At 43.8% G+C, this 26,370-nt stretch overlaps 1 protein-coding gene and 2 non-coding genes across 3 annotated transcripts; all 3 read right to left on the bottom strand.

Annotated features, from left to right (window-relative positions):
• Window positions 1-1,866: 1,866 nt before the first annotated feature.
• NOL11 (nucleolar protein 11) lies at window positions 1,867-25,304 on the bottom strand. The gene is made up of 18 exons (XM_061569794.1): window positions 25,128-25,304; window positions 22,175-22,288; window positions 21,173-21,229; window positions 20,903-21,054; window positions 20,383-20,440; window positions 19,022-19,166; window positions 18,384-18,584; window positions 15,492-15,574; window positions 14,011-14,134; window positions 13,352-13,416; window positions 12,075-12,152; window positions 10,701-10,900; window positions 10,018-10,143; window positions 9,167-9,460; window positions 7,363-7,441; window positions 6,402-6,491; window positions 5,096-5,203; window positions 1,867-2,786 (listed from the first exon to the last, which is right to left on the bottom strand). The coding sequence occupies exons 1-18, from the start codon at window positions 25,269-25,271 to the stop codon at window positions 2,676-2,678; spliced, it is 2,229 nt and encodes a 742-aa protein (XP_061425778.1). The 5' UTR covers window positions 25,272-25,304; the 3' UTR covers window positions 1,867-2,675.
• On the bottom strand, window positions 3,795-3,925 carry LOC133353704 (small nucleolar RNA ACA64). The gene has a single exon (XR_009756434.1). It is a non-coding gene; the product is annotated as a small nucleolar RNA ACA64 (small nucleolar RNA).
• LOC133353703 (small nucleolar RNA ACA64) lies at window positions 14,466-14,596 on the bottom strand. The gene has a single exon (XR_009756433.1). It is a non-coding gene; the product is annotated as a small nucleolar RNA ACA64 (small nucleolar RNA).
• Window positions 25,305-26,370: the final 1,066 nt, after the last annotated feature.

Genomic DNA, 26,370 nt, shown 5'->3' with positions numbered 1-26,370 from the left:
TTTCCCTTCAATTCGTCTTTAAAACTTCGCTGAACTAACGCGAAACACACTCGCTGCGTCGGGAGAGGTTCTTTACCGACTTGAGATACACGAGATTGTATTTGTATGCGTCTTAGCCGCCACGTCGCATAGGCCGCGCCGAGGCCCCGCGCTGGACTAGCGGCTCTGCCGAGGAAAGTGCGACGGGCTCGGCAAAAGGACGGGGCTCAGGGACATAAGATTTGTTTACAATTCGACCACTTTTTATAGTAGTTAAAACGTGTTACATTAACTACATATGGTTGGAGGAGTTAATGCTTTGATCCCAATGCACCTTCGAGAACTGGCATTCCCCGCCCCCACGTATTTCATTTTCAGGAATGCACTTGACATTCATCTCGAGCCTTGCAGCTTTCCATTTAGATATTTCCTACATCAGCCCTTGTTCAGTCCACTGCTGGATGAAGGCCTCGTCACACCATTCTCTATGTTGTAAGTTTTGTTTAGAGGTTTGAGCAAACTACACGCAGATCCGTGAGGATGACGGCGCAGATGACTTGAGGTTACCAGCCTCACTACCTCTCCAAACCCACCTATTGAAATCTCAATTCGGAATTACACTTTAATTAGTAAATACATGCATTAAAAAAACATGTTAAACGCATTTCATAATCAATGGTGGTGCAAAACATTAAACGCAATAGCAACATTTATATGCTTAATACAATGTACAAAGTAATATATAGTATCGTAATTGTATAGTAAACATATAGCAGTGTGATACACATTAAGGTGGATAGAATAAGTGTTATATTAAAATGTATACAGTATATAATTTAATGTTGGGTTTATCTATGGCAGTATATAGTACGGTGTATGCTCGTGTGATGTAAGAGAATAAAGTTTAGATGGAAGCATATATAATTTTTACGACGTAGAATTGTAATGTATTGCTTGCTGTAACTCAGCTTATTGTAGAGTATATTAAGTATACTGATGGTGCTATGCAGTTTATACTTTAGTTTTTTATGTAGTTTATACTTTAGTTTTCTACGTGGTTGTTTAGTAACTGCAGCTACATACTATCAACATTCCTTTGTTAATGCTACTCTCTGCACCCTCCCTTGGTGCTGCTGATCCTGCATAATGCATGGCATGACTTTGAAACCCCCCCGCCCACCTCCTACGCATTGCCATGAATATGCTAAATTCCTCTTCATATGCACATTCTTTTTAAGGCGCCCTTCTTGCACCTCCAATGCAGCGTATATATAAGCTCCTAGCTTGGTAGTGTCTCATTCTTCACCTGAAGACGGCTGCTTGCGTTGTAGCCGAAACGTCGTGAGAATTGTTTTATTTTATTATTTTATTACTTCCCTTCTACGTGACTTTACCGAAAGAACCAAGAAGACAATAGCAACATTATTTATTTGCCAGCTCAAGTCCTACGATTGGAATCCATTCCCAGTGAATCAGAACCAACGAGGTATCGAGCCCGTTGATTGAACCCCTCTAGAGGGTATTTTGGTCTACTCTTCCGCACTAGCTAGACCGTCTTGGAAGAGGTGGGAATGCCTGATGCATACCATTACATGACTCACCGATCGACTGAACCCATTTATACTGCTGGATGGAGAGGTGGGGGGGGATGTAATAACTTGCCCATTTTTCTCAAAAGAACCCACCGGGAGATTGAACCAGCATCAACCGTTGGATTGAAAGTCCAGTGTGCTAACCATTGTACCACAGCAGCATCACTTTGGAGTAATGTTGAAAAGAAAAAAAGTGCTGCACATAGTACATGATACATATTAAAACACTAATGAATGGAAGTGCATGTCCGTGACTTTCAAAAAGATACATTGTAATTAAATTACAGTAAAATACTACATTTATTACACCTTTATTGCAGCAACATTGCTGTACATAGGGTTTACTTTTAAATATTTGCAGTGAACTTTCACAGATACAAACATTTTCTTACATTATATTCTTGGGTATTTTGGTAGTCGCGTAGATAGGTTCAAAGAAAATAACCAAAAATAACAAAAAAACTACGTTTCGATCGCAACACAAGCAGTCGTCTTCAGGAAAACTGCTTACATTATGTATAACTTTTTACAACTATTGTGGGGGTGAATCAGGGATATAAATGTGCATGAATAATGAAGTGAAAACATTGTTCATATTGCCATGAAGTGGATTGAACACTTGATAGGAATTAGACATTAGCCTTTTACCAGTCCACTCCTGAACGAGGGTCTCGCCACACCATGATTTGACCATACTTCCAACTGGTCGCTGCAGGTTGAAGCAGCGGAGAGCAGATGTGCTGATCTGTTCATCCTACAGCCCGAAGGCAACCAGTTTGTGAATTATGCTAACCCATACAAGCACTAGCCAGGCTCGACATTGCTTAGCTCGTGAGATCGGCTTCATTCCAGATGATTTGGTCATAGGCATTTGGCATGTTACGATGCATTTATTCACCAGCTTCAGATTCATAAATACGCAGTTGTACTGTTATTCATGTTGTAATTGGCTCACTGAGAACCTGAAACCCAGGAATCTAATTAATCGATTTGTCTGGAGGGTGATTAATTGTTACATGCATACTAGGCACAGTACACAATTCTGTACACAACGTCATTTTAGCGAGAGCCCTGCGTTTAGTCGCAAGGTACTGGTGAAGTATCTCAAAGGCAGAGGACTTCAATAGAGTACAGATCAGACAAATCTCTCGTCCCCCTCTTCTTAAAGCTCTCCAGCACGCCTGCCATCTTGTTCAGCTCCCCACAAAGTCGCACCTGTATGCAGAAGGGTCAAGACAAGCAACATTGTTAAGTTTGCATTTCAGCTGCCACAGAAAAATGTTGCACAAGGAAATATCAGTAACATGAGGAACTATAATATATCTGACCATGCACACTGGATGTCACCATGAACATTGTTTGATAACCGAATAATAACAAAGCAGTTTTCATACCATGGGGCATGTCCCGCCCTACCCCATATGCTAACTACCTCGCCTCGTGAAGTACAGGAGCTCATGGGTTCGATTCTAACCCTGTATATTTGGAGTTTGCATGTTCCCTGTGATCCCGTTGATTTTTCTCCAGGTCCTCCGGTTCACCCCCCCCCCCCCCCCCCCAAAAATTTAGAAACATGCATTTAAAGTATTTGGCTGCTATAAATTTCCGTAATCCACTATGTTGAGCTACCATTTGTGGCCAGGTCGTTCAGTGGGCCTTACCTGGTAAAATAATAGTATATAAAAGGTGCTGACTGTTGTGTTAGCTGACTCTGTGTTGGATTGCATTGTATTTCTAAGTTCACTAGGTTTGTTTTCTACCCGATGACGATTGCTTGTTTCAATCGAAACGTCGTATTCTATTATTGAATTTATTTTCTTTCTACATGACTTCACCAAAAGAACCAAAGAGTAATAGTATATAGTTAAATATCTATTCTGCTCGGTGGCACAATGGCAGCATCTCTTAATTTGATTTTCTATCTCACTGTCAAAATAAAATATTGCATGTCATTGAAGCTGCATATGGTTTATGGACACAGAATTAATCAGTCATACTGGTGAATCCACAAGGTTGGGTTAGAGTGAACATAGGAGCGTGAGAAGCATTAAAATGCATTTCCCTCTACTACAAAACGCACATCCATTTCAACTTGATTTCTATAGTGCCTTTGCAGTGTGCACAATGACTTGAGATTCTGTCTGCAATCAGCCACATGGCGCATTTGACCTGGGTGACAGTGATTGCTGCTTTGAGTTGGCAGCTCACGTACACGAAGAAGTCGAATGTGGGAGCACTCCTTTCGCCGGCCTGTGTGGGTGTCACCGACGGCTACTTACTATGCTCCTCGATTCGCTGTGGGCACAGATATCTAACCACAGGCATAGACTCCCCTGTGGCTATTTTCAGGCTGTGCCAATGGGAGATGACCGGCAAAGAAAAACATTCCAGGATTGACGGTAAGGGTCTAAAATTTCCAAGTGTAATGTCTCTACGCCTCATTATCAATAACTTTAAACTCAAGCCACTTGTCAAATGTGGCTCGTTTACTGCGAGAACGTCATCTCGAAAGCTGTGTGAATCGAGATATTGGTGTTGCATATCTTAAAATAGATTCATTGCCAGTAGTTTCTCATTTTAGTTGCAAACTGAATATATAATTAATATAATAATTGCTAAAAAAAATTGTCTTGTTAGATGTGCCAAGTGCTTAAAACCCAAATGTACATTTTATATAATTTCATGTCCCGCGCATGACGTCACTCCACATGCCGCACCCCCCTCCCACCATCATTAATATTCATGAGCGGGTGGATTTTTATTCACGCAGGTCGAGTGGAAATAACAATTTTTTCGCAAATTCGCTTTAAGTTTGACGTTTCTTTATTGAAAGTGAATCTAATAAATAATTCTACGCAGCAACAAAGTGGATTTGGTGTCTTTATTTATTTCTTCAGCTCTTGAGACAAAAGGTTAGTCTAAATTATGCTTATACATTACGGTAAAATAGACATTTCTCAGTGATTTTCTATATATTGTATCGATTTCCAATTTATTTTGACCCCAGCGACCGAAAGCTGAAGATAATAAAGTATCAGAGTAGTGAATTTTAACAAATTGAAGGTCAGTTATATACAGTGCTACAGTGAACTGCAGTGAAGTGTTTGATGATGTACTTATGTGCAAGATTCACTGCCATTAATTTTACACTAGATACAATTATACACTGCTCATTTTTTTCGTAAATATTACAGCTTCCATCCTAGGAAGGGCAAAGAAGCTAGTTTTATATAATTGCATAAGATTTCAAGTATCAGTCTTAGCTCATAAGTCAAAATTTTTCCTTGCTAAAAATAAGCAACATGCAGCTTTCGACATTCCTGAGAAAGTAATGGAAATTACACAAGCTTTCTTATAAAGTACATTGTTAATTATAAAAGCCATCAAAAAGTGCCGGGCATGTAACACATCATTCCGTAGGGTAGTTTAAAAACATAATATCGGCACAAATGACACACAAGGTAACAAAAGCAAGCATCACCACACGGCAATTGCATACGACCAGCTGCTGTGATCCTGTTTACCTGCGTGATTGCGAACTTGTGCATGGTGTAGAGGAGTGGCTTTGCTTGCGGCGTGAGCAGCAGCATGGTGAAGTGAGCGTCCAGCAGTAGTGATATCCACTGCAGGACCTGCATGCAAGATACAGAAATGTCATCACCCCTCACTCATCCGGCCCATGTTCCAGGCAAACACTGCCGACAATCATTAATTTTGTTCACTTTAACTTGCGACAATAATATTCGTCAGTGTTCTGTTAAGTGACTTGGGAGTGACCGAAGAAAATAAAGCACAACAATGACCACGACTACCCACCAAACACCAAAAGCACGTATGACTACAACAATTTGAAATTAATGAGTCCGAATAAATATGCAGAGTAAGATCATTTAGTAGCGTTGCTAGAGACTGCAGTGCACCAAGACTAAAATGGTATATAGTGTAACACAGATAGAGATACTGCGTTCACCGGTTGGCTCATCTGAAATGGTGCATGACTCACACCAACCTATCACTAAACATTTTACTGCTTTAGTGGACTTGATTAAGAGTAACTAAACTCAAGTGACAGGACTAATATTTAAATCGAATTCCACAAGTTGTCATTGATTGCAATAAGACTTGATTGTAATAAATAAAAAAGCCTGACTAAACTAATACTGCTGCTGACACACATCCCAAAGAAAAACATAAAATGCAAATACTAAGCATTTCTGAGGAGGCACAAGGTAATCCAAAACTGCCAAATCTTACATGAGAAGATATACACTGACATCCAAGGCACAATTTATACCATTCGTACTTTTATGGGCCATTAGGAGTAAAAGTATCGAATGAAAGCCCTCTTGCAAGCACATTGGGCTCACTGCCAGGCCTGGGCAGGCCAGGTTGCAAGGTGTCAAGTAAAGAATTGGTAATCTGTCCACGTAGATGCAGGTGCCAATGCATGGTGCAAAGCATTGTTTGTGTGAAAACGTGGGGTTGGTCCTTTGTTTAATGATTCAACAGGAAGAGCTAAAGACACCCCACAGCTCTCTGTCGCACGACTCATCCGACTCATCCAACCAGCTCACGGAAAAATTGCTGACAGATCCACAAGCAGTGCCCATCAATGCCACATCGTTGTTGTGGTTGTCTTCTGAGACTCAGGAAAAAGTCACTTGGAAGTCATGTTCAACCAATCCTTCAACCAATCCTTTAGAGCTGGGCTTTTGTAAATAAAGCTTGCAAAGCGGTATCGTTATCAGAGAAGGCAGTGTCTCTCCCAGACCCTGACCCCAATATAGGACACCTCTGGGAGTCACACAGTTAGAGCCAACGACCACATACCTGCTCCATATCTGGATCGGCATTCCCCAGCCTTCCATCCTTGGTCTGCGAGCACTGGTTGAGCAGGAACTGGAGATACTGGAGCAAGCGCTGTGGGCAGGGTAAATGGTGCACATACAAAAACACACACGTGGTCAACAACATTCATGGCCATGTGAAGGGTGCACCCAATCAAACTTGTCAGTTTAAAAATAAAATATTAATTTTAAAATTGCAGCCTAGAACTTTGTTTTGTCTAAGCAATTGACAGCTATCGCTGGAGCTATACAGAACAGCGCTGAATGTTCGTGTTCCCACCGGAACTTCAAAGCTCATTGCTTAGCAGAAGTGTGGTTCGAGTGACAAGAGGTAATGTGATTATTAATAGGCCCATATTCTCTGCGTTGTTCACCATAGTGGTTTAAGACTTTCTACTGCAAAAAGCATTGTTACCACAGTATGAAAGGTGGTGGTTGGCCTTGAGAAGAAAATAAATTTGAGCTAGCATTTCAGTGCATAGCATTAATACTTCTATTAACTGAATAGGTATTAGCAGGCCTGAATAACCTGACAAAGGCCAGCAAGTTTTGTGTAAAAGAATCACAACGGCAATTTACGATGCATGGGCGGTGGCATAGCCTCGCGGTTAGAAAATCTGCCTCTTGTTGCAGAAGTTCACGGTTCGAATCCAGTGGCCGCCCTGGTCATTACTGCGGATGTATTAACCATAAAATACTATGTGGTGTACGCTTCACGGTGGACATTAAATATCCCGTGACATTTTTGGAAATAGTAGCAATTATGTGCCGGGGTCATGATCAAAATTAGAAAAATCTAATAACTCGATTGGGATTATACAAATAATTCATAGCTCTCTTCTGCGAAAATATTTGGCAGGACCCTCCTGTAAAAAGAGTCAAGAGACACAACGAGGCTTTCCTGGGAAAGTAAGCGAAAAAACACAAGTTTTTGTGTTACCTACCACAACATGCTCCGCTTGCAGATCCTTCAGGTAGGGCAGCATGAAGTTGTCGCTGAAGGCTGAGCAGAGGACGGCGTTACTGTAACATGTTGGTCAAGGCCTCGCAACGGAACACGACTTTAATGGGGTTATTTTTTATTAAACAGTTTCTAGGCAAATGACCAAATGCCCAAAACGTCAACCAGCTAGCAATAAACTGCACCATCAAAGTTGATTATAGACTTGACACCTTACTTGAATTTACCAAGGTTATAGGATCTTGGGATAAATGACGAAATGGAATTCCAAAGTTAAGCAGTGTGAAGAATTACCTGCAAATTACTCGATTGGGATTACATTTAGCAACATCACCCATAACTAACAAATTGCCATGACCCTTCTGATAAAGTTGCAATACTCTGAGGCTTCCCTGGGTATACAAGCAGAATAAAAAATAGATAAGGCAGAGTAAGGCAGGAACAAGACCAGCGTCACCTGACCTACATTAGCTGGGTAGCCAAGTATTCGGCACAATACTGAACCAAGCCGGTTTACAGATTGAAGGGTTTGATTTCCACAGCTGCCCTATATATGCCGTGCTGTCTTACTGCCACGTGCTGCCCCTGCTGTGAAGTGGGTCTCAAGTAAAATATGGATATCATTGGCAAGGAGACCAGCTATAAGCCAGTAATTTAAAAAGAATAACATCTTACGAGCAATAGATGTTACATCAGTAGTTCCGGAAAGGTGGCAGAATTGCACGAATTGCCTTCCCAAATAGAACTCTAAAGGTTGTTAAACAGATCATTTTCAGAGGCGTTATATCCCTCTTACGGACGGACAGAGCTAATATATATACTATTAACCTTGGTTGGAAAGCCAAAAAAAACCCCACCTAATCAATAATTGCATATTTATAGACCACAGTAACTGTGGTTTACTTGGGTTTCATTTTTTGAAGCATAACATAGTTGAGTGTAATATTTCACTTATGTAATTGTGAATTGAAAAAGGATAATTTGCAAAATGACAATGAAAAATCACTTGTTACAAAATATTAAACCAAAGGAATCATCTTGACTTAAAGCTTTCGTGACTGCAGAATTCATATTCTTTCGGTCTTACGGTAAAGCCACGTAGATAGAAAATTAAGAAAATATCACGACGTTTCAATCTATTTTTTCACCTGATGACGATTGCTTGTGTTGCGATCGAATACAAATGAATCACATTTACCAGATGCCCTGGCAAGACAGTAAAATCTGAAAGGGCTTCCAATGAACTAAATAAAGAACACTAATTGCACTAATGGATCCATTGCATTACACCACTGGTGTCCACAGGGAATGGGGGTCCTATGGAGACGGATCTCATCAGCTCAGAAATGTGAATTCACCACTGCTTCACGGAAACCCACAGGGACGAGTGGCTGTCCCACATTCGTTTGACCAGGTGAAAACCCTAGATAAGTACAATGACAAATAAAGTCAAAATACATATGTAAACTCTGACGTTTGAGTTACCAGGACTGCAATCCTTTCTTGACTGTTTACAGCCCTGAGTCAGTGGTGAAAATTCCACATTCCTATTGTGGGTGAGAGGGGGGAAAATCCCTTCCAAACGAAGTGGTAATCATTTGCATGCACCCCAAAGGGATGATGGTCCAAGTCAACCCAACAGCCAGGATTTGAACTCGCAAACAGAATGTCGTGAGCGGCTCGTGTTACCGCCGAGCCAGCTGGCAGGTTAAAGACACTTTACAGATCATTCATCATAGAGGGCGGGGTATGGGGGGGGGGGGCTCGAGCGCACAGGGACAGGATACACGAGGGCGGCCTGCTTGAGCGGCAGGGGGCACATGAGCGGCCGGCAGCTCCAGTCGGCCGAAAACTTGTCCCCGCCGGACTCGTAGTCCGAGTCTCCCTCGTTGTCCCTCGCAGGCGTCGCCGCCGCCCCATCCGCGCCACTGTCATCGCCGCCGCCATTCGCGGTGCCGTTGGTCGCCGCGTGGGGAGGCCCCGACTTGCGCCTGCCGCCCGCCGCACCCTCCACCTGCGCCAGGCAGCCTGTGACCCCCGACACGTCCACCGTGCAGGCCTCCAGCTCAGAGTCTGAGAGTCTTTGGGAGGGGGGATTTATACAGGTAGGAACAACGGTTCGTTGAGGCAGGGCTCATTCAAAAAAACACAACTCCACTGTTGCATTTCTCATTGCTGCGGCTGTATTAACGATAAAGAAGACTACGTGCCGTCTGCTTCACAATGGACGTTAAAGGATCCCTTGACGTCATTTGAAAAGAGTAGGCCATTGTGGGCGCACACCATGGCCCATATTCGCATACTTAAAAGAGAATGTACTCAAAATCTACGGAATTGGGATTACACATAGCAGGCCAGGTGCCAAGCGATCTTGTTCCGCAACAGGGACACAGCTGGTACCACTGGGGGATGGCCCTTTTGAATGTTTGAGATGTGATTGTAAGTCGCTTATCCCGTGTACAGAACTCCCAAGACTACGGCGTTAAGGGCGCTTCTTCAAAAACTAATTATTGTGCAGTACGTCGTGCTACATTCACGTGGAGACGTGCCACCGAAATTGTGTCCGCCTCCGATTCAGAACAATGTGATCAGCCGGTGTGCGGGTGGTGCAAGGTGGATCGATCGTGGCTGCGAGTACCCGAGGATGGCCTTGAGGCTGGTGATGAGCAGGGCTTCGGGGGTGTCGGGAAACGCGAAGAGACACTTCTGCAGTAGGGAAAAATCCCTCCGCTCCAGCGCCAAACTCAACACCCCGGGACACGCGCTGCGGCACACCGACCCACCGGCCGTGAGTTAGTACACACAGTCCGCGCAGAAAAATCTCAAGACGGCTTAATTATTTTACCATCATGTCTTTTGTGTATCGCTCTTTCTAAGTTAGTTACACTTTTGCTTTCTCCATGAGCCTAAATGCAACATTCGTGTATCATTCGTGCAAATATTTTCCATAAATCGTACAGGGTGCGTGTATCTCGAGCAGAACCAATATTAGTCAAAATATTGATGATTCGTTGCATGCGTATACGTTATAGGGGTTATTTGACCACATAATTAATGGTGGTCAGTGCAGATTGATGAAGGCTGAGAGCATAGACGTTGGCGCATAATTATGAATGCAGCACAATGGATTATTTTATGCTGACAAACATAGCCACATACCTCCTGAAGAAGTGAAATTGATCTTGCTCAAATGACTATTGAGGTGGTGGCCCATTTGCCTATTGCACCTCTGGGTCAGTGGTGGACACTCCACATTCCTATGACAGGGGCAAGTCTGTCCATGCCTACTAACCACTACCGGTGAGCGGGGGGGGGGGGCACCTGTGTGAAAGGGCGCCCGTGCTCGCCAGACACACGAGCGAGCGCCGCGGGTGGAACGAGTCGGCGTCGCGCGACCGCACCGTCGTCGCCGCTGCTGCCAGCTCACGTGCCAGACGACCCGCCAAGGCCGCCACGTCCGGAGCGGGGCATGAGCACAGCACAGACTCTAACGCCGTGCAGATCTGGTCATCCGAGCCGTCCTGCCATGAGGGAAGCGCAGACCCCATGTGATGCCTCCAAGACGATCACAACAACTTAACTCTCTCAGCAACCCAGCAACTCCCAGTTTAACTCTCACAGTCTCCAGAAAAACCCAGCTACTCTCTCGTGCCCCCAGCAAAATCCAACTTAGCTCTCACAGCCCACACCAAAATACAGCTCAACTCTCGTATCTCCAGAAAAATCCTATTTATCTCAGCTGGTAGTGGCAAACGGACAAAGCTTGTGTGTAAATGATTAAATCCTAGTTGTAAAGCATAAAACCAAGTTTCACAAGGCTCTTTAGACAACGAGTTCCCATTTCAGGTTATGTGCACTGATTGTCCAAAAATGGTTTGTGTGAACTGCGTAGTGGTGGTGGTGTGCATTGTCATGTAGGGGTATGGGTTTAGTCCTCAGTTTAATGAAGAAACAGAGGACTAGCTTAATATCCCGGTTCTATGTGGCACGGCTCATCAAACCAGAGCACAGAGCAGCTGTTGGCAGATGTAGGAGCCATGCCAACCAACAAAACGTGATGTGCCTGCAAATTCTGCTCACTTTAATTTCTATTAACCAAAAGATGCTGCCTTGGGTTAGCAATCCAGAGGTCGCTGGTTCGATTCAATCTCCCAGCAGGGGAATTTAAGAAATGGTGAAAGTTTGTAAGAAACCCCCGCGCCTGTTAACCGAAGCGGTATAAACGGGATCACTGCAGTAAGTCGATCAGCAGGTCACGTGCGGTGGGATAAGTGTGAATACGCCCACCTCTGTCTGGTCGTCTGGCCAGCGTTGAAGAGTAGGCCAAATACCATTTAGAGGGACTCTCTATAGTTCCCTATCGTGGAGGCCCTTCCACCAGCAGCGGCGTGAGCAAGCCAGTGCACGGCTGCTCCTTAACCATTTATGAACTTCCGAATACAAATGTAATGTAGAGCAATCATCTCGAGACCTAAGGCAGCAGGGATTAAACACCGACGGAAGCATTTTTAATCGGTGAAAATGTTCTCGGACCACCATGCAGTAAATAAAGTTGGTGTTTTGTGAAAACTTTTGTTTGTGCCACAATTCCAGAGCACTTCCCACCCACGGCCTTGCGAAGCACAGGTTGGGAAGCCCCGCTCAAAGGGATCTTAAATCCTACAAGCAACGAACCCAACATTGACATGCCCTCACCTGCATGAGTGACAGCACAGACTCGGCTGTGACAGGCTCCTTTTGTGCCACTGTCTGAGACTTCCTGCTTCTCTTTGGCTGCGGACACGACGAAGTACACACCATTAATAAAACAAGAGATAATCATGTAAATAGATTTGCACTTGACATTCAGCAGAGTACAGTTGGCGTAGCAACAGGCTGGCAGTCGTAAAGGCAGTCAGTGAAAATCCCATCTGGTGATAAGAGGGGGCTGTGTTTTGCGGACGCAGATAGCAGAGTGGAATTTGCACCCTTTGCTCAAGTATGAACAAAAATGCCTTTGTGATATGTGCATGCTTGCATCTAGGTAAACATACATTCTCACCAAGTCAAATATCCCTTGATTACCCAACACACACCGATGGGGCAAGTGCTCAAGGCGAGCACCTATTAAGAATGGCACGACACGTGGCGTGGTATGGCCAGCACGTGTCTGGCACCTTTGTATCCTCCCCCTACTAATGTTTCACACATTGCAACTGCCACACACTTAAAGCCGAGATGATCTACGAGACATCCAACACTGGCCACTGGGTGTTATCCCACCATCTGGCTCGTAGCACATTCATTGCTGAGCAGTATTTTTTTTATCACTGTTGCTGAGCAAAGTCTGTCTGGTAGATGTCACCGCGACATGCGTGCCAGGGTTGGCATACTATACGTCCGCCAACAGTGACGATTGCTTTTGCCAGCATGTGGCCCTAAGACAACGCAAGGTGCAGGAGCTGGGATCCAAAACAGTTGATTCCTCTTGGATCCATCAATTTCGAAGTCCGAGCAACCAGAAAATCTGCTCATTGACACACCCCACAATGCACCGTGGCGAGATGTTAACTACCTCGCCTGGTATGCTGGAGGCCGTGGGTATGATCCTGACTCTGGCGCCTGCTGTATATTTGGAGTTTGCGTGTTCTCCACGTGGTCATGTGGATTTCTCACTAGGTCCTCTGGTTATTCCTTCCACAATTAGAGTCAAAATGCGTTTTTGACTATCTGGCTGCAATACATTTCCACATAAGCCACTTTCATTGAGCTATCATTTGTGGCCGGGTCGCTTCTGAAAAAGAGCTAAATAGCTCAGAGTGGGCCTTATCTGGTAAAAATAAAAATAGTTTAGTGTATGTGGCTACACTGGGTCCCATAAGCCAACTCAAATAAAGGGGCCCACAAATCGTGCAACAGGGTATATCCCCTTGGTCATAGGGACTTAAATTACACTCATCTACTAATGAAACATCCTTTTGTGTTTACGTTACCTTTGGTTGCTCGTCCTTCACAGGCTGCGCGTACCAGTTGACCAGTGTCGGGCTTGGTTTTGTGTCTATCGAAAAACCAACAAAAACAACGTTAAAATGTGCACAAAAAGCATAGATTTAGGTCAATTTCATTTGTTTAACCAGAGACCAGAATAGGTTGTTTCGCAAGAGTGACTTGGTTCACCAAGATGGTAAAAGAAAAATAATATAAACTTTATCAAAGCCATCAAAAAAATAACAATCAGGGCAAAATGTGTCAAAGGAGAAATCGATGTTTGGATTTTAAATCGATCAAACACACACCAAGTGTTACACAACTTGACGTGACCTTTTAAGTGATTTTGTATCAGGTGGGCAAGAATATGATTGGCCTTTAACTGAACTTAAATGATGGCATGCGCAACAGTCAATATTTGTTTTACTTTTTTTTTATAAAGAACATGAATACAATACAGACATCTATGTCAATAAACAAGAAAACAGTCCGTTACTAAATACAAGTACAACGCATCTGTGACCAGAAGTCACACATGGCTAATCCTAGGAACTAATTATTACCAATTAGTAAATCCAATCCATGCCATACAACAAGATGCACCGGGTTTAGCGCCGACAGGACAAATTGAATGGGACCACAAGGGGCAGGGGGTTGTGGTCACCTGTGTGGAGCAGCTGGTGCTGCTTGCCCAGGGCCAAGGCAAGGCAAGTGGGCTCACAGGTGAACGCGCTCACCAGCAGGGTTTTGCCATGCGCCAGGAACAGCTGATTAGACACACGCCACAGCTGTGGCAAAGAGAGTGGTGGGGCGGGGGGCAGAGGGGGCGACAGGAGAGGTGGACCATTATGACAGGCGACAACGGGTATGTATCTTGAATTTATTTGGCACCATAGGTAGCCAACCGCGATAATTCTATCAGGACTGCTGCACTCGCCAATATCAACCACACGTAAAAGAAGATCTGGCCTGTTTAAGTGGACAAGCTTGAATGACTTTGTGAATTTAACCCCCAAAAAACTAGATTCAGACCCTGGCTAAGTACAGCACTCGGCGACAATCATTTTTTTCCGCACATTCAGTTGCCGAGCACAGGCAACTCATGTACACGAGGACGTTGAATGTGGGAGCACTCCTTTAGCCGGTCTGTGTGGGTGTCACCGACGGCTACTTACTATGCTCCTCGATTCGCTGTGGGCACAGATATCTAACCACAGGCATAGAATCCCCTGTGGCTATTTTCAGGCTGTGCCAATGGGAGATGACCGGCAAAGAAAAACATTCCAGGATTGACGGCAAGGGTCTAAAATGTCCAAGTGTAATGTCTCTACGCCTCATTATCAATAACTTTAAAAGTACACCACTTGTCAAATGTGGCTTATTTACTGCGAGAATGTCAACTCGAAATCAGTGTCCATCTAGGGATTGGTGTTGCAAATCCTAAAAGATATGAATTGGCCACAGTGTTTCCCATTATTGCTGCAAACCAAATATGTACAATGAATATAGTATTGGCAAACAAAAATACCGCCAAAAAAACATTCCAGAAAGCACAGTAAGGGTCTAAAAAGTGTATTTTTTTTTATTTAGGCCTCATGGACATTAAGCGAAACCTAAAGGCAAAATTTTGCATGTTGCTCGTTAGCTCAAGCAGAAAAGTCAACATGAAAGCAGAATGAGACAAATGCACACCACGTTTTCGAATTGAAAATAAGTAAATTTCAAAATATCACTGTCCTGGTCACAAAAGCAATGTTTGTGGGGAATAATATCAATTTTCTGGACTTGTGAGGCATAAGCAATCAGAAAATAACACTTACCCAGGAACAAAAACAAATATTTTTTGTTACACGAGAAAGGCCATCGCTCTAGCTAAGAAAATCATCTCTCCTTTGTCCATCGGCCTTGTGCACAATATTTCCCAGCAATAAATAACTAACTCTGAGACCCATGATACACTAAGAACCTAATAAAAATGCCATTCATGTTCACAAGTCTTGAATAGTTTTTCTGCATACACTGCCTTTGCCGGGAAGGACCATGGCAAGTGAATGAGCCTCCCCAGAGCTCATGCCCTTGGCAGGGATTGAGTACAAAACCGTTCAACCACCGACCGAGTGGGGAGCTGGTGGTGGCAACACTTACCCGTCCGCAGGCTGTCTCACTGCCTGGAAGACTCTTCCAGTCCTGCAAGGTCTGAAACTGTGTGTTCCACACAGACAGGGCTCCTGCAAAACAAGGCAAGTGGTGACACACTTGTGTGGTGGGGGCATGTCGCAACCAGTCGTTGAAATCGCAAATGTTAACACGCGGCTGGCCGATAGAAACAAGACTGTCCCTCACGAGGTGGAACAGGATAAACCGTGAAAATGAAATGGCAAAAAATGGATTTATGCTTCAATTAAATATATATAAAAAATGTTGACAAGTCATTGAATCTTGCTTCGATGGGTTATGTGTTAGATATATATATGGCTAAAGCTCTCAAAAAATGTGATTTACATTCTCGGGGCTTTCGGTAAAGTCACGTAGATAGAACAATACAATTATAATAAATTAAAATGGAAATAAAGTGAATACAAATTATTAAAATATCACGAGGTTTCGATCGCAACACGAGCAATTGCTATCAGGTGTAAAAAGAGGGGGAACATCTGCTGAGGCGAGCTGTTTTTAAAAGACCCAAAGAATATGAATTCCTGCAGTCACAAAAGCTTTAAGTCAAGATTTAACCGGACTCTACGGGGAGGGGGTTTCCACACAACTATTAGATCTTTTAACAAACTTCGAGACAAGAAGGCTCATCTGATCGAGTCGCTCACATTTCTGAAGAGATGCCACGACACCAAGGTAATACCGATAGCCTTTACACTCACATCTGCTGCTGTCACTTCTCCCAATGCTAAACGGATCTTGTTCAGGGCCGGCCTAGCCCTGATCTCAGAGAGAATAAGATTTTTCCGATTTGAACTAGACAATTTAGACAGGACTCTCTTGAAATCACACTTAAGATTGACGGAAAAAATGTCTACATCTGATTGGGACCATGTAGATAACATGACAGCCTCTTCAGCTGCCTGAATGTCAGCTAAATGCAAAAATAACTGATTTCCAAGTTCAACCTTCTTTCCAAGAAGAAGCCAGATCCACACATTAAAAAGTTAAACGTTGACAAGATTGTTATCAATCAGAGTAACAGTCCAATTTCCGACAGCCTAAAACCGGTTCTAGCTAAAAGGCTGAATTTTGCAGTCACCCCTAAACACATCCCAGTTGATATCATTGCCCAGGTGGAAAAGGATGGAAAGTTACCATTCTTGGATGTTTTAATCGAAAAGAGACCAGATGGCTCAATGGGACAGTCTACAGGAAAGCCACCCATACAGATGCCTACCTAAAACATGACTCCCACCACCATCCATCCCAGAAAAATTACCTCATCAAAACTTACACCATAGAGCTCGTTGTATATCCGACCATCATCACCGATTCAGTGAATTGGAACACGTACTCCAAGCCCTGAAGATGAATGAATATTCAGACTACACAATCCGTAAAGCTATCACCCCAACCGTTGGGAAAGAACCATCTGAGGACCCAATCAAAACCATCACCTTGCCATACATAGCAGGGATCACCAAAACGATTTCCAAAATCATGAGCAAACACAAGATACAGGTTCGATTTAACACAGTACATAAAATTTGTGATCTGATCCCATCTGTGAAGGATGTGATCCCTGACATGCAATAGCCCAGCGTCTACAAACTAAGCTGCGTCTGTGGCAGCAGTTACATTGGGGAAACTAAGCGACATGTCTCGGACCATGTTCGTGAACATAAGGCAGATCTAAAACACGGTAGGACCAATACCTCAGCCCCGTGGCTGATCATTATTTTAATGCGGTGGGGGCTCACACGAAATTGACTTCTCCAAGACGAAGATACTCTGCAAGCCCACTGGCTATCAACAAAGATTTGTTCATGAAGCCATCCAGATATATAGACAGACACAATTTCAACCGAGAAGATGGGTCCCAACTGAGCAATCATTGGAAGGACGTTATAAACCAGTTTAAGTCATAACTGGCTGTGATGTTTCCATCGTACCTTCCGATGTTAGTAGTTATTTTCGACTCTGATTTTACATTAACAGGTTCACACTAACAAAGCCGTCGTTTACATTGACATGCTAATCTCTTACATTGACATGCTAATCTCTCTCTTTACATCACTAGCCCCGCCCACGTCGTTTATGACCCTTGGGCTACACCCATTTCAAACCTTTAAAACAGCCTGCCTCAGCAGCTTTTCCCCCTCTTTTTTCACCTGATGATGATTGAGTGTTGCAATCAAAACGTCGTGATATTTTCATTATTTTTATTCACTTTATTTTCATTTATTATTTTATTGTTCTATCTACGTGACTTTACCGAAAGACCCAAAGAATATGGATTCCTGCAGTCACGAATTAAGTCAAGATTTAATGTGATTTACATTACGCTATATCATCTTAATGACCACAGAAGAAATCGTTTATATAAAATGCACACATATGAACTTTATTACCAGGTGAGAGCTCAGGCAGACAAAAAAGCCTATTTTGGGAGAAAGCCCTGGGGGTGGGTATATTCTAGTTAATTCAAGGCTAGAATCCAGATGTAGGACAGTTATCACCATGTGCACTTGTTAAGAGGCAATTAACGCTTCACCACACCTCCAGAAATTGCATGGTTGTATGCAGGCAAAATACATGCACGTTAGGAAAGTGGGTTTTGGGCAGGACACGTCATAAAATAAGGTCAATTATAATTACACGAAACAAGGTCAAGTCGAGTTACAGTGGCAGCCAAGGGATGGAACACCTGATAGGACATACACCGAGGAAATTGAATGATTAAATCAGCTTGTGTACAGGTGCTTAGTGGACGATTACAGTGCAGGTCTGACATATTGTGGCAGCAGATTGTGGAGGCCTTCACATGCACCAGTGGATTGAGTATGGGTGATGATGACAATCATAGAATAAGTTAATCACCTTTAACGGAGAGCTCGTATGGGTGCCTCACCCCTGCCACCACCACGTGCGACTCATCCAGCATTGCCAGGGAAACGACCTCTGAAACGACCTCAAAGGCAGGCAGCTTCATCAGCAGGTCAGTGGTCATCATCCCAGTCTGTCCATCATCCCCCGCGAAGCCAAGTGGAACCTCGGCCCTGTACAAGCCACCATCGCTACCTGCGCCACGCAGAACAGACACATCCACATTCGCTCAACAATGCACCCGGTACAGTTAGGCATGGGTGGTGCACGCCTGCAAGTCGCTGCTTTAGAGGCAAACATTGGTTGACCGCGTCGTTATGCGACGTTTCAAGAGGACGTCTCGCATAAGAACGTTACGAGGAAGCGGGACATATGCATGGAGTGGGATGTTGCTTTGGCCAAATTTTTTTTTTATTTAGCATCAGTTATATATTGTCAAGTTTTCCATAACCCTTTGGCCAAGTTGGCTAATTTTACTGAACAGCAATAACAAATGTATACTAAAGTTTCAATTGTTTGATCATCTTTACAGGAAATGTGATCTCTCCGCCACAGACAGATTAACAGAGCGGACACGTCAACACTTGTAAACGCTTGGAAAGCATTAAAAATGGGCAACACGTGTCACTCACACAACGACGTGAGCTGCACTCTTCCCTGCTGGAGGCTGACATCGTGAGCCAATGGTCGGGCTCCAGAATGCCCCGGTCGCAGCAGGAGCTTCCGCTTGGCACTGGAGTTGTTGAGGCTGTGCACGTGGAAAGTAAAGACCTCATCCTGGGCAGAGAGACACCAACAACCAACGCTAAGGTAATGAAAAATGCTTCGACTTATCAAATATAAATGAATTTCCTATGCTCACCTTACAAGCAACAAATGGTGCCTGTAAGAATCTTTATTTTCGTGATGAAAGTTGTGCGACTCATGTTACAATTAGGCTAACGGAACTACAACTGTACAAATGAGACAGGACAATGTGAATATAAATAAGACGGTACAAACAAGAAAATAATGCTCAACTCTTGTATCTAATCGTGACAAAATCATGACGTTGCATAGAATATTTTTCTTATTTTATTGCTGCCTTGTACAGCTTTGTGAGATGTAGTTTTTCAAATGTATTAGAATCACTAGGTGGCATTAACCGATACATTATAGAATCAGAATATTTATACCTGGTTAACTAAACTTGGTTAACAAGCACAAGTAATCCCTCACCAGAACTGAGGTCAATAACAATTGTCATTCATGTTTAGCAAGTACAATGTTAGTGTATTTCAGCTAATTATAGTGGATCACAGGTGTGGCATTTGGAGCTACACAAGCCACTACATAAGTTTACCAAGAACAGTGGACACCTGCCATCTAAAGTTTTACCCTTCCTTGCCTTTCAATGAACTGTCAAGATCCAGGTCACAATCCAACGCACGAATAAGTTGTTTCTGACATGACCCAGTGGCAGCCCATTCGTCGTTACAGACATTAGTTATAATACGGCAGGCCACCCTGATTAATACTATGGGTGTATTAACAGTAAAAACGCACGCCGTCTGCTTTACAATGATCCCCTAACGTCATTCGAAGCAGGCAGGTCACTGCATGTCGGCATCATGGTCTAAATTCGAAAATTATCCTGAAATTACTCAATTGGGGTTAAGCATATCTTTTACCACCCCCCTCCCTACTGGCATAACAATGCCTGCAAGTAGGCAAGGCGCTGATTCACCTTGTGCCACACAGGGATATCTCTGCCACTGGGGGTGCTGTTTTAAATGTTTCAGATGAGATTTCGTCAGAGTTGTGCATGTTGTCTCTCGTGGCGGAAAAGCTTCCATTAGTTACAAAGACGATGTTCAAATACAAATTCGTCGATTTTTCCACATTATTTGAGGCATGTATTTTGAGTGCAAGAATCTACTTTGATTGAAGAAATTAGTACGTTTTTTAGGCGTGTATTTATTACTATTTAATAATCGGTTGTTCATGACCTTACCTTTTCACTTAAATACACAACAAGCTTTGTCTGTTCGTCACCAATGGGCTTGCAATACCTGCCAAGTAAAAGGAGAATAGCATGCTTAACCCTCAATGGTTACATCACAAAGGCATCACCGGAGCCACATCAACATAAACTTGCAAAAGCAAACACAGCACTCCTTTATAATGACCGAGTAAGAATCATACAAATACAAATCTAGTTTCAAATTGGGCAAATATGGAATAGTAATACAAATTATTTGTAGAGAAATAATTCAAGTGCTTCCATGAAAACACAAGCAATGGGGTACCAATCTCTCTTGGCTTGGATAGTGGGCAAAAACGTTTAATGGAGAGACCAGTTTGGTAACACCACTACCTCACTGCCATTTGCAAATCACAACGCCATAGGAGACTAAGCAGACAGCATGTATGAACACCCGCTGCGGCAGAACGAAAGCAACCACGGACACGGCTCAGTTATCGTAACAAAGGAAATTCCCATTAAATATCTCTGCGTGCGTTAGCGCCGCTACCTGATGACCTCGCCCTGCGGGAGCGAAGCCTCCACGGGCTGCTGGGGGGCAGAGAGCAGCACGTCGAGGGGCAGCACGGCCCCCCCCTCGAACAGAACGGCCGGCTCGCCGCCACACACGCCCGGCACAAGGCTGTGAATCTCCGCCGACACCTGTGAATAAAACCCACAGCCAGTTGCCGATTTTGTTTGATGAGCATAAACCAACTGGAATCATACTAAAATTTATGATGCAAAAAGTACGAAAGGCAAAATATTGCAGGATACTCACGGTGGCCTTGAAGACTTTGTCAAGATTAACATCTTCATCTTTCCAAATTCTTAGTGTCTGAAATATGATTAAAAAGACATGAAAGGGGAAATGTGCACACCATTTCTCATACACAAATATTTCTCATTGAATTGGCTCTTTTTTGGTTATGTCATTTAACGAACGACAAATCCATTAGACGTTGCACATACCTCATGATTGATAAACTCTACAACCTGCAGAATGAATGTGGAAGATACATTATTTTTTATGAATTCCCGCTTATATTACATACATTGTCATGATTACGCTCGTTTACCCAGGAAAGCCTCACCGAGTCTCAAGACTAAGTCTCAAGCCTAAGTCTTGAGACTCACTAAATCCCTCTACCCCAGTCTCAGGAGGGTCCTACCAAGATTTTGCAGGAGGGGTAAACTTTGTTGTGTTATCCTAATTGAGGAATTTGCAGGTATGTGTTTACATTGAGATGTTTGGCCAATATAAGTTAGATTGTATATTTTTTTTTTACAATGGAAGGAAATCCTTCAACCAGAGGAAACCAACACAGACCAGGGGAAGAACAAAGTCCATCATAAAAGGCGCTCGAGTTGAGAAACAAACATGGCTACTTCTTGCAGTGAGGCACGAGTGTGAGCAACCACTGTGCCACCCCCTGCCACCCATAGGGCATACATGTGGCGAGATGTTAACTCCCTCGCCTGGTATACAGGAGGTAGTGGGTTCGTCCCGACCGTGACGCCTGTATATTTTGGAGTTTGGGTTTTCTCCCCGTGGTCGCATGGATTTTTCTCCAGGTCCTCCGGTTTTACCTCCACATTTAGAAACTTGCGTTCAAGAGATTGGCTGCTATAAACTTCCACGTGATAAGCCACTTGGTTGAGCTATCATTTGTGGACGAGTCGTTTTTGAAAATAAGCTTCATAGCTCAGTAGTCCTTACCTGGTGAAATTAAAATAGTTAATAGTTTTCGTGTTCATGTAACAGAGAAACGAACAATGGTACCTTCTTGTCTTGCACGAGGATGTACTCTGCGGTGAGAGGGTTGTAGATGGCGGGTCCTGTGATGCTCTGGCCCTGCCGCAAGCTCCATGTGCCAAGTGGCTTCTGCTCCGATACCTGCATTTGGAAAGAAGTTAAAGAAAAGCCTCACAGATGCTGTTGAGCCCTGCCACTGCACTCGTACTGAACTATCAATCCGGGCGAGTGGATTGATTGTGAAAATCCACTGCTGCTCCGCACAGTCACGGTTATGAACCCATCTTCTGTGCTGCCATCTCCTGGCAAGACGGCAGCGCAGCATATTTTTCAGATGTACAAATCTACGTGATCCACCAACAAATTAACCTCATGGCAGGACCCCGGGTCCCGAATAAACGGAAGTCAAAATCTCAATTAATTAATTTATTTTTGGAGACTCAGTCAAACGGCGTACATAAATTCTGCGACCCACCTGGCGCAGATCATTCTGTTGTCGTACAAGCGCAGTGAGGACGAATGCACAGAACAGCTGAACAAGCGAATGCACTCCATGCTCGGGTATGGGCAGGATCACAAGTCTTATCCAAAGCTGCTCAAACTGCCTACACGACTTAAGTCCTTTATTTGTCATCACGGGATGCATAATACAGTGAAGCTGCTCTCTTATCTTCATTATTATTTGTGACCTACCAATGCCTGCAGCCAGGATCAACCGATGACAATCCTATTACCTGCAGATATTTAACAGATGAGATGCGTTGCACCGTTAATTCCTCCTGTTTGATAATACTTCTCTTGTCCGTATGCATCTGTGCAAATAGGCTTTTTTTGCGGTTAAGCCATAGTCCCCACATACCGCTCGTATCAATGCAGATCAGAGTGGCGATCCACTACTCTGTAGAGTAATATTGGTATAGACGCTTGTTACAATATGAACAGCGCATTGAAACGCGTACTATTTTATGTACTATTCTTGGTTCTTTCGGTAAAGTCACGTAGAAGGGAAATAATAAAATAATATTTACATAAAGCTGCTTTATTGTTTTATATTTATAGTATCAATATTATTTAATTATTTCCCTTCTACGTGACTTTAACGAAAGAACCAAGAATATGAAACCCTGCAGTCACGAAAGCTTTAAATACAAATTTTACGTACTGTTTACAAAGTGTGTTCACAAATCCACACTGAGAAACACGATGATTGACGGAGGGGTGTAAATTGTTTCGATGGTGTAGTTAAATAGAGGTACTGCAGGTAAGTAGTTTTCAGTTTGAAAGGCATAGTTTGCCAAGACAACACTTGCCACCATCCTTCAAGGCCATTGGTGAAAAATAGCAAAGTTTTTGTTTCCATTATGTTTATGCGAGAGCCGGGGGGTTATGGGACCCCGGGCTCCCGCCATAAGCTTCAAATGCGCGTCATCACATCTCAACAATGTGAAAGTCTCTCCCTGATAAAATTACCATTGGGCCCGAAGCAATTGGGTGGAAATTCCGTTTACCCAATGATGGGCGTGGCATTCATTCTTAAGCGAACCGCGTGGCATTCTTTCTTCAGCGATCCACTGTTTAACTGCGTTTGCGAGGCTGTAATTAAGCCATGTCGTAGCAGATCGGTGCGAGAAACGATAGTACAAAACGACGGGCCCGTCCTGTCGAAAAGGTGGCCGCAAAGTGCCTCTGCCCCGGTCTCACAACGTGCCCACTGAAGGGGTGGAGAAGAGACTTCTCGCCCAGCCGATGTGACAATGGCCATCGGCCGGTAAAGTTATCAGTCGGTGTGAATGAATGCCTCCTCAAATAAGCGGGAGGCTGTGCTCGTGTTCTGTTATTCTAATCGATCTTGATTTGAAGCCTTCGTGACTGCAGGAATCTATACTCTTTGGTTCTTTCGGTAAAGTTATGTAGATAGCAGTTCCACTGCTGATATTATTTTTTGTTTTATTTTTCTACCTACGTTACTTTACCGAAAGAGCCAAAGAGTATCCTAATCGAGTTGTGGAATCGACACCCCTATGGTTAGGACGAGTCTCAGAAGCCACAAGGCGGGTTTATTAAGAATTAGAAAGCAAGATAAACCACTACGCGATGTTTAAATCAAGTCACCCATCCACCACAATGCATTTCCATCTTAAAGCCACACGTGCAACTTAATATCTCTAATTAAATACCTAAACCAAGATAAAATACAATCGACATCTTTACGCGATTAAAACTAAGACAATTGAAACACGCTTTGCGATACTGCCTTGGTAGTAAATAACTCCCATTGGTTAATCTCACCGCCCTAAAATGAAACTATATTAGGCGACATTTTGGGAAACGGCCCTTCGCAGCATGTAAGAAGCTAAGCGTTAAAACGTTAAACACTTTAAATTTAGATTTAAAGCTTTCGTGACTGCAGGGTTTCATATTCTTGGTTCTTTCGGAAAGTAACGTAGACGGGAAATAATAAAATAATAAAAATATAAAACAATAAAAAAAATTCTCACGACGTTTCGACTGCAACACAAGCAATCTTCATCAGATGTGAAATCCACAGCAAGAAAACGTCGTGATAATTTTATTTTTCTATATTTATATTATTTATCATTTCCCTTCTACGTGACTTTACCGAAAGAACCAAGAATATTTAAACACTTTAGTTAATCGCGCACTTAGGCCCCTTGGCCTAGTGGGCTGAGGCCTCGCCTAATGCCACCCAACCATGCGGTAATTCACGACACGATTCGGCCAACGAGCGGCGCCCCCTTCTTCGCTTGCCATTCAAAAGGCTGCCCAAGCATCGACTTAAGCTCGTTCGGTCGCACGAATGATCCCGATGGTCTGGCGGCATGAGGCCCTCCCGGCTTTGCCAAACGCGGCCATGTGGCAATTAACAGAGGGGGGCGAGTTTCTTAGGCTTCAACAGCCACGTGTGTACAACGCAGAGACGGCGGTGGTGGGGGACTGGTGAGGGCGGTGGGCTCGGTACCTTGATGAGGGAGACGCTGCGGGGGGACCTCGTGAGGAGCGCGAGCTCCGGCGCGCCCGGGGTCCCGCAACTCGCGGCGCCCAGCAACTCGCGGGGTCCCAGGCGCAGCGAGGACACGACCAGCGGCTCCTGCAGCAGCGCCATCGCGGCGGGCGGCGTGTGACGTCACCGCGTCCTCCGCGTTGGTGAAGTGACGTCATCACGCGATGTGGAGTGACGTCATGACGTCATCACGCGAAGTGGGGTGACGTCACCGCGTCCCCCCCCCGCCTCACCACCCCACCCCGCGTGAACGAGGTGAGGTCATCACGCAACGTGGATGTTGGGGGCTGGTGGGAAGCATACGCTGAAGTATTACAAAGAATACTCTTTGGTTTTTTTTCGGTAAAGTCACGTAGGTGAAAAGTAAAATAAATGAAGACAACTAAATTCAATCACGACGTTTCGGGCGCAACACAAGCGTCCTTCTTCAGGTGGGGACAACGTAGCGAAAGCACAACCGCTTAAGTGTGTCTAAGAGATGGTTGAGACGAGGAATTATATCGTCGCGGGAGATGGAGGGAGGGGAGGGGCCATGGTGAGTGTGGGGGCGGGTGTGGGCTGGGAGGCAACGTTGTGAAGCACGGGGGGGCGCTGGGAGGGAACGCATGGAGTTCAAACTGAAGCTTTGTGATGTAGAAGTAGATAAGAAAGCTAAGCCTTTTGTTATGCTGCCGGGGGGGTAAATTAGAAATGCGCATTTATTTAATTTTTTACCTACGTGACTTTACTGAAAAAAACCAAAGAGTGTGAATCATTGCAGTCACGAAAGCTTCAAATCTAAAATTATTACAAATAATATTTGTGATTTGTTTGATTTCAGTGATTTGTTTTATTTTATTTTCACCTACGTGACTTTAACGAAAGAACCAAAGAGTACAAAGAATATGTGCAGAAGTATTATTATACAATGCTGTGTCAATTCATACGGTTTGGCCGTATTCTTGTACAGGGAAATTGAGTTTTCAGGTTCATACGACGTACGGCCGTTTCAATACGGGCAAAAAACTGCGTTTTGTTTTTATTTCTCCCTTGTGATGGTACTTTGTAGGATGAACGTTGAGATATATAAGGGCACGGGGTGACCAATAAGGTCTTAAATGGTCTGTAATAAGGTAGGCACTGATAGGGGGTTGACAGCTATGTGTAAATAAATAACTCAGAAATATAAACAAATAAAACAACTATTGTGTATCTAACCCAG

Source organism: Lethenteron reissneri, chromosome 44 (genome assembly GCF_015708825.2).
Source record: "Lethenteron reissneri isolate LAM-NWPU_2019-01 chromosome 44, ASM1570882v1, whole genome shotgun sequence".
In the NCBI taxonomy this organism is placed as follows: Eukaryota; Metazoa; Chordata; class Hyperoartia; order Petromyzontiformes; family Petromyzontidae; genus Lethenteron; species Lethenteron reissneri.
The sequence above is the reverse complement of the archived record's forward strand: the minus strand, read 5'-3'. Positions and strand labels throughout refer to the sequence as shown.